Raw genomic sequence first — 8929 nt, forward strand, 5'->3', positions numbered from 1 at the left:
ACATGAAGTTGTTCTAGTGACTATGTGCCAAACCACTGATTTCAGGGAGACCTGGACCGGTCCTACGACCTTGCCAGAATTCTGATTTCTAGAATGAAGCCATCTGAGGTAAATAATTCATATCCTTTTCCTTAGAAATGAGCATAATTCAGTAGGAGCAAATGATTTTCCAAGTCAGTTTGAAAACAACAGAAAAATGCTCCCAAATGGAGCCTGTGAGTGGTTGAGACCAACAGCTCAACCATCTCTAGCATCAAGGATCCCTTTCCCAACTGGATTTACAGCCCAGACTCCATCTCCAGCTCTCCATCCTCCTCCCAGACTTGCACCACACTTGGAGCAACACATCATTTTTGTGCTGTGGGGAACTTCTTTCTCAACCTCCCTCCCCCTGAGCACCACTCATCCATCCCCTGAGCAGCTGCACCTAAAAGGCAGGAATGTCTCTGCTGTTACAAAACTCTTTGCACCTTATTCCCTCCCTCCTCCTCCTCCTTCCTGGAACATAAAAAGCTTCTTTCACAAGTTTATCAAGTCCATCTGCTAAAAAAAAGGAACCAAACTTAGAGGAACTCTTCCAGGAAAGCAGAAGAATTTTTAGAGTAAGTTATTCAAAGCTAAAAAAAACAACCCTACAACTTCATTTACATGCCCAGAACTCATTAAAACCCCCTCCAGGACCAGACCAGAGACCTTCACCTGCTGGCAAACCAAACACTCTCAGGCAAAGAGACTTTAATGCAGAGGAATTTTGTTCTGTGCTAATTACCAAATGGTTAATGGAAAGATTGCCATTAAAAAACTCTACCAACACAACAGCTCTGTGCACCCAAGTCCCCAAGACCTAATACTGGGCTTAGATCCTGAAACACATTGAGGTCGTAGGACTGACCCTCAGTATCAGCTTCCTCCTGCTAACAAGGGGGGTCCCAAGCAGCTCCTCATTTCTGGCTGAGCACTTCTGCACCTTCCTTTGTTCAACCCTTGTTGTGCAGCAAGATAACTCACTAATTGACTTGGTAACACAGCCAAAAATTAGCCCAGAGGTTGTTTTCTTGCAGGGTAGCATGAAGCTGTGGGTTTTTTACCCAGGCAAGCACTGGACCAGCTCATTGATCTGGAGCATGGGGACACCAGGACCAAAGGGCATCATGATCAAATGGTCTGAGTTGGAAGGGACCTTCAAGATCATCTAGTTCCAAACCCGTGCATGGGCAGGGACACCTCCCACCAGCCCAGGTTGCTCCAAGCCCCATCCAACCTGCCCTTCAACACTGCCAGGGATGGGGCAGCCACAGCTTCTCTGGGCAACCTGGGCCAGGCTCTCACCACCCTCACACCAAAGAATTTCTTCCTCATATCTCATCTATATCTCCCGTCTTCCAGTTTTGATCCATTCCCCCTCATCCCATCCCTCCCTGCCCTTGTCCCAAGTCCCTCCCCAGCTTTCCTGGAGCCCCTTCAGGCACTGGAATGTGCTCTAAGGTCTCCCTGGAGCCTTCTCTTCTCCACTGAATTCATTAGGACAGGAAAGAGAGGGCAGGCTGGGATCTATGAGCCACCTTCTAATCCTTTTCTGTCAAAACCAAACCCAATCTTAGTCTGCAGGCCCAACACATCCTACCCCACAATCCTAGAATGCCAGGTTGGAAGGGACCTGAAGGATCATCAGGTCAAACCTATCTAGACAGAAGCAGAGTTTAGATGAGGTGGCCCAGGCTCCCTCCAGGCTGGGAGCCTGTGCCATCGACTCATCCCACCATCTATCCACACCCTCATCATTTGAATAGGAACTGAAGATATTCCTGAATTCACAGCAATTAACTAACCACACAAATGCAAACATGGATTTACCCAGGCCTGGAGCAGCAGGATCCAGCCTGGTGGGGAGCTGAGCTGCAGAGGTGGGCCCACACATTCCAAAAGCTTGGAAAAGCTTTTGGATTGTCCCTTGTTCTTCTTTCCATCCTTTGGTTTTGTCACTTGCAGCTGGTATCCAAGTGAAAACTTCCACCAAGCCTTGAAGTTGGTCCCAAAACTTCAGCTCATCACTGTGAACAGAGGAATTTTGGGTTGTTCCAGTGTGGGAGCAGCCACAGCAGAGCAGGTCAGACAACAAAGTGCCTGGAGTTGTCCTGGTTTAAGCCAGGATGAAACCAATTTTCTTCTTACAGCTTATTTTTTTGGTTTCCTTCAGTGAACTTCCTTATGAAGCAGCAGGAAGAGCTGCCCAACCTCTGATTCTATCAAGCAGAGTGTGATATCACTGCTCCTACCACCCATTTTTCTTTTACAAAAGAATAAAACCCACCATGAATGGCAGGAAAATCACCTGCCACTGTGTGATCTGCAGTCTCTGCCCACTTCACACCCATTTTTCAAGAGAAGTCAGAGTGAGTTTTAGCTCCAGAAGTCACATACTTCAAGTTTACAACTCTTCCCTATGCTTTTTTTTGGGTAAAGAAATGACTCTTCTTCTACCTTTGAAGCATATTTGAAGCATGAAATAGTAACACTGGTGTCACTCAGGTTGGAGCTGCTGTAAGAGCAGGTAAGACTGTTTGAATAAAATATCCAGTTTGATTAGTTCAGTTAAGACAGCAAGAAATCACACTCCTTTCTCTGTGTCTCATTACAGCCAAGTACACTGTTAGTGAAACAAACAGGGAGAGCACAGGAAAATTAATCTGCAGGATTTTAACCTCCTCACCTCAGCAGCTTGGGTGAGGATCACCACTCTCCACACTGAGTAGTGCACCAGTCACAACAGAGTCTGCAAAGTTGGTCTCCATGTCCCTTCACTGAAAGAATGAAGTCACTGCAGAAAGACTGAGCTAAAAACCAGTGTCATTCCCCCCAGAGGGGTATTTCTACAACCACAATTAGGCTTTTCTCAGGATGATTTGTCTTTGAAAAGGCACTTGGAGGAACACTTGAGGAAAAGACTACTTGTCATCTGCCTCAAGACTTCCAGAGATACTTTCCTAACCCTCCTGATGCAGGGAACAGGTGTGCAAATTCAGGGTTCACACCTGAGAGCTTTAAATGAATCCAGTTGTTAAGAGGGATTCAGTTTTCACAGGAAGCCTCAACTCTATTTATTTATGAGAAAACTTGATACCCAAAAGGAGAATAAGAAGAGCTCCTCAACTTGAACACAGCAACACCCCCAGTCACAAACACTTGCCAGAGCTATAAATAACTTTATTAGTTTCAGTGTCATGTCCTCTTGGACAGAACTGAGGTAACAGTCACAAAACTCTGGACACAAGTTTCAAATAGGTGCTCTTCAAAAGCTTGTAACAGGCAAGAGACCTTAAATCCTGGTGCACAACACAAACCTTCTCCAGAAGACTGCACTAAGCCAAAGGATCCAGTGATCTCCTCCAGGAATCTGTGGTTCCAGGAAAACCCTGGGCTGTGAAGAGTTTGTGCAGTTGGTTGCTGGGGAGGCTGAGTGTCCAAAACAATCCCTCAGGAATTTCTTCCAAGTTTCAGATGGCTGAGTATCCTTTTTTCTTGCTTTCTAAGAGCAATGCTAACTCCACCTGGTACTTCTTGCACTTGGCAACAGCTCTCTGTGTGCCACACAAGGGAACTGATGTGGACACCAGCAACCCTACCATGATTTTTACATGCTGACCAACCCTCTCCTCCTTGATGTCTTCACACAGCACTTCACTGCTGCTTCTCCTTTTTCATTGGAATGTCTAGTGTCATCAAATCCTCAGCTAGTGTCACCTCTTGACCTCCTAACACTGCCTCTGCCTGTCTCTTCAGCTGGCTGATGTCCACATCTCCCTCACCCCCCTGAGCAGCTGGTTTATACCTCTGACTGAAGTGATTCAAAACCAGTTTCTGAGCTTGACACAACTTTGCAAACTCTGATGCCATTTTGGGAGTGCTGTGACCATGTTCTCTGGCCTTTTCCTCTTGGGTATCATCCAACGTGGCTTCGTGTACCAGCACATCTGCTTCCCAGCAAAGCTTGATGGCTGCATCTCCAACCACCCCTGAACAATCCCCCAAGATGCAGATTTTCCTTCCAGGAATAGGGTCTTCCAAGACATCAGAAGGAGAAATGGTGACTCCATTTTCTAGAACAACTGCAGTTCCATTCTTCAGTTTCCCATATAAAGGACCTGGTTGAACTCCTGGTAAAGAAAAGCAGAAGAACCCCTAAGTATGATGATGAGTGTCAGGTTTAAAGTAAAAACATCACTTCAGAAGTGATCAACTATCTCTAGAGCTGTCTCACTGAGAAGTTCCACCCTCAATATAAAAAGCAATTGCTGTTTCACACACTTCATACAAATAAAGAGCTTGCAACATTAGCAGGAAGTGTGTTTGAAGAAAAGCTATCTTCTTTATATTCAACTCAAGAAAGTCATGCAAATACACTGGGCCCTACACTTCCCTGAGAGCCACATTATGCTTTTTCAACTTCAGAACCTGAACTTGTTTGCTCTTCCTGGTATGAGAATGGTCTGAGGTCCTCATGGGCATTAGTGTTCCACACCAATTCAGATCACTGCCTTAGGATGAAGGATTCAAACGGCCTTAATGGGAAATGGAGAACTGGATTAGAATGGATCATGGAGAGATCCAGCAGCACTAATTTGCTAGAAGCCCCCAAGAGCTGGTCATTAACAGATTTCAGCTGTGTGTGAACCCAGCTTGGTCACGTTGGCTGAAAATTGGAGTCATTCCTCAGCTTCACCACATGAATTTAGGAGGGTCATGGAGATGCTAAGAGGGCTGGAGCAGCTTTGCTCTGGAGCCAGGCTGGGAGCGGTGGGGTGTTCAGCCTGGAGGAGAAAAGGCTCCAGGGAGACCTTAGAGCACCTTCCAGTGCCTGAAGGGGCTCCAGGAAAGCTGGGGAGGGACTTGGGACAAGGGCAGGGAGGGATGGGATGAGGGGGATGGATTAAAACTGGAAGAGGAAGATTTAGGTGAGACATGAGGAGGAAATTCTTCACCATGAGGGTAGGAAATCACTGGCCCAGGTTGCCCAGAGAAGCTGTGGCTGCCCCATCCCTGGCAGTGTTGAAGGGCAGGTTGGATGGGGCTTGGAGCAACCTGGGCTGGTGGGAGGTGTCCCTGCCCATGGCAGGTTGGGACTGGCTGATCTTTAAGGTCCCTTCCAACCCAAACCAGTCTGTGATTCTGATTTAAATTAATAAAAAAGCAGAAAAATAAATCAAATTAGTTACCAAGGTCTTTCAGTTTCTCTACGTTGAGTTTCCCAGGCCTGGGTTTCTCCTCCACCACAAATCCAAAGGAAGGGACACGGTGAAACAGGCGAAAAGCTTTCACAACCAGCTGCTCATCCTCAACCAGCAGGTAAGAGCTTTCTACTGGATCCAGGTGGAGGATTCTCCCTTGTGTTCCCTTGGGAAATCCCTCATCTCTGTCCAGGTAGGAAAAGTCTTTAAATTCCTCCTCAGGGCACTGGTCCTGTGTAGGTACCAGCTCATGAACAAAAAAGAGAAGCTGTGAGTGGGAGAGCTCCATGCTCCTCCAGATGAAGTCCCTCAGTCCTAAAGGTCCATAAATATCAACTGGTGGTTTGTTTGGGTCAGGGTTGCTTTGGAGGCTCAGTGTACACAGCAGGCCAGGCAGGCCAAAAAAGTGGTCCCCGTGCAGATGAGTGATGAAAATCTTGGTAATTCTGCCTGTTGATGAGAACAACAGGAAAAGAGAAACAAGCCAGAACACCCAAACAACTCAGAAATCATCACTTTTGGGCAAGAAGTAGGAAATAAGGAGGGATATTCAAATAAACCCATGTTTAAGAAATAAATCCCAAGCCACAAGGTATTTTTTTATTTCCACAGTAGTGGTAAGTTTCCACAGAAGGTTTATTTTGGCTTGATTTGTCAAGAAAAGCCAGAGGAGACTTAAGTTTTAGCTGCTTCTAAGCAAAAAATGTGCTGCAAGGTCGGAACAGAACTGACTGGTGACATCAGCCTTGTTCAATAGCAAAGAAGTCCTGGACAGTGGTTGTGTTTCCATACATGACATGGAAACTGCAGGCTAAGGAGAAACCAAGAGGAATTGGTGTTGTTCCAAGGTTTCAATCTAGCACATTAAATGAACATAATTTTTTTAAGTATCCAGTTTTGATTTCAAAGCTTTTTAAAAGGTATGAACTCCAGAGTTCCTAACTGGTTTGTTCTGAATGGATGAAAAAAATGAATTTAAATATCTGGGCTTTTTTTCCACATCTGAGTTCATAGAATCACAGGGGTTGGGAGGGACCTCTGGAGATCATCAAGTCCAACCCCCCTGCTGCAGCAGGAACACCCAGGGCAGGTCACACAGAAACGTGTCCAGATGGGGCTGGAAAGTCTCCAGAGAAGGAGACTCCACAGCCTCTCTGGGCAGCCTGGCCCAGGGCTCTGTCACCCTCACAGCAAAGAAGTTGCTCCTCATCTTGAGCTGGAACTTCCTGTGTTGTCACTTGGGGCCATTTCCCCTCATCCTGTCCCAGGCACCACTGAACAGAGACTGGCCCATTCCTGACACCCACCCTGCAGGTATTGAGAGACATTCATCAGGTCCCCTCTCAGCCTTCTCTTCTCCTCACTAAACAGCCCCAGGTCTCTCAGCCTTTCCTCATCAGACAGATGTTCCAGTCCCTTCATCATCTTTGTAGCCTCCACTGTAGATGTCTCCAGTAGATCCCTGTGAGGGTGGTGAGACCCTGGCCCAGGTTGCCCAGGGAAGCTGTGGCTGCCCCATCCCTGGCAGTGTTGAAGGGCAGGTTGGATGGGGCTTGGAGCAGCCTGGGCTGGTGGGAGGTTAGGAGCAGGAACTTGGTTTTCTGTGTATAATTGATCATTCCATCTTTGTAACCTGAGAGCCAGCAGTCTGCTCTTGCCACTGCAGGCTGCAAAAGCACACTGACTGAAGGTAAATCTGTTCTCTCCTTTGTTTTGCCAAAATATTACCACCAATACACACAACTTCACTGGAAAACAAAAGCCCAGTATTTATTGGCAGGAGGACTCGCAGCAGGTATTGCCTCAAGCTTTCTTCAAATAAAACTGTTCCAGTTTAAAGCTGCTCTGTGGTCCACATTTGAAACTACAAATCCCAATAAATTACCTCAGGCCTTGGTTCTTACTGCCATTCTTTACCAAAGGGCAACCAAGGATCACTGCACAACAGGCTCAGCAACTGCCACCTATACACACACACCTTCAGATGCTCATGCATCTTTAGTGTGCATGCAAACACCCCAAGCACGAGGACAAGGTGTTTGGTTTTAGATCCCATGGAACTCTTCCCCTTCCCTCCCCACACCCTCCAGCAGCACAAACCTGCTCTGAGATGGCTCTTCATGAGCTGGGTCTGGGTTCCCTCTCCACAGTCAAAGAGCCAGCACTCTCCTTCCCTGCGCAGCACGAGGGCCGAAGCTCCTCTTGTTGGAGAGGGATAGGCTGAGCCTGTGCCCAGGAAAGTTACATCCATGGACATCTCAGAGATGTTGGTAGGCCACCTGAAAGAGATTTGGAACATGACTATTTATCATAGAATCACAGAACTATTAGGTTGGAAAAGCCCCTTGGGATCACCCAGTCCAACCATCATCCCTGCTCTGCAAAGTTCTCCCCTAAACCATCTCCACCAACACCACAGCCAAACGACCCCTCAACACATCCAGGGGTGGTGACTCCACCACCTCCCTGGGCAGCCTGTTCCAGGGTCTGACCACTCTTTCTGTGAAGAAATTGTTCTTCATGTCCAGTCTAAACCTGCCCTGGTGCAGCTTGAAGCCCTTCCCTCTTGTTCTGTCACTAATTACCAGTGAGAAGAGACCAGCACCAACCTCTCTACAGTGACCTTTCAGGTAGTTGAAGAGACTGATGAGCTCTCCCCTCAGCCTCCTCTTCCTCAAACTAAACATCCCCAGCTCCTTCAAGTGTTCTTCATCAGATTGATTATCCAGGCCCTTCCCCAGCTTCATTGCCCTCCTCTGTCCTTGCTCCAGCACCTCGAGATCTCTCTTGAGTTGAGGAGCCCAAAACTGGACACAACACTCCAGGTGTGGCCTCCCCACTGCTGGGCACAGGGGGACAATCCCCTCTCTGCTCCTGCTGGTCACACTATTTCTAACACAAGCCAGGATGCCACTGGCTTCCTTGGCCACCTGGGCACACTTTGTGCTGGGAAACAAACTTTTTGGCTTTAAATGAAGGCATCCTGTGCCCTTGAGCCTGAGTACCAAACGTCCCTTCCCTTCGAAAATAAAAAGAACACCTCCCTGGAGCAGGACAACACAGTATTTCCTTGCCATGGCAATGGCAGGCTGCAAACACACAGCCCCAACGCTGAGACCTTTCCTGTTCATTTCCTAGAGGAACAGCCCCATCCAGCTGGAAACGCTCTCACCTTTAAACACACTCCTGTTCCTCTCGTTTAAACTTGGAACCTACCTGCCTGCTCTTCCCTCTAGAAGCCTTTTTCAGGGTGTCCTCGCACCGATCTGACACTGAGAACCCCGCTGCTGGACGCCAGGAGCAGAACAAACCCCCTCAGAGCCCTGCAAGAGGCAGGGGCGGCCTGGTTGGCTTTGCCTTGCCATCCGTGGAAGTGATGACACAGGCGTATCCCAGAGAGAAGGGGCTCCCACGGGAATATCGGGAGGAACTTCTGGACTCGGAGGGTCCCAGAGCCCTGGGCCAGGCTGCCCATGACATGGATGTGCCCAGCGCCTCCCCCAGCGCCCGGCGGGTCCGCAGGAGCGGGAACAGCCCTGGGGAAGCTGCTGACAACGCGCACACCCGCAGGATCCCCGTCCCCTGCCACCGGGAGCGTCCCTCCCCGGCCCTTCCCGCCTCACCTCAGGCTCCGGGCGCCTCAGCAGCCCCAGGAACACAAACACCAGCAGCAAGGAATGACCGTTCCCCAGCTGCAGCGCCTG

General features: G+C 48.4%; 1 protein-coding gene across 1 annotated transcript; it reads right to left on the reverse strand.

Moving 5' to 3' along the window:
• Positions 1 to 3678: 3678 nt before the first annotated feature.
• ELAC1 (elaC ribonuclease Z 1) lies at positions 3679 to 7482 on the reverse strand. Its single transcript, XM_010008498.1, has 3 exons — positions 7326 to 7482; positions 5214 to 5675; positions 3679 to 4154 (listed from the first exon to the last, which is right to left on the reverse strand). The coding sequence occupies exons 1-3, from the start codon at positions 7480 to 7482 to the stop codon at positions 3679 to 3681; spliced, it is 1095 nt and encodes a 364-aa protein (XP_010006800.1).
• Positions 7483 to 8929: the final 1447 nt, after the last annotated feature.

This window comes from Chaetura pelagica, unplaced genomic scaffold (genome assembly GCF_000747805.2).
Source record: "Chaetura pelagica isolate M959 unplaced genomic scaffold, ChaPel_1.0 scaffold182, whole genome shotgun sequence".
Lineage (NCBI taxonomy): Eukaryota > Metazoa > Chordata > Aves > Apodiformes > Apodidae > Chaetura > Chaetura pelagica.

Excerpts from the sequence above, each read along its gene's own strand:
- ELAC1 (XM_010008498.1), bottom strand. The coding sequence starts at position 7,482 with ATGTCCATGGATGTAACTTTCCTGGGCACAGGCTCAGCCTATCCCTCT. Across the intron at positions 5,676-7,325 it reads GAAGAGCCATCTCAGAGCAG|GCAGAATTACCAAGATTTTC; the intron begins GTTTGTGCTGCT and ends TCTCATCAACAG. Across the intron at positions 4,155-5,213 it reads AGAGAAACTGAAAGACCTTG|GAGTTCAACCAGGTCCTTTA; the intron begins GTAACTAATTTG and ends TTTCTTTACCAG.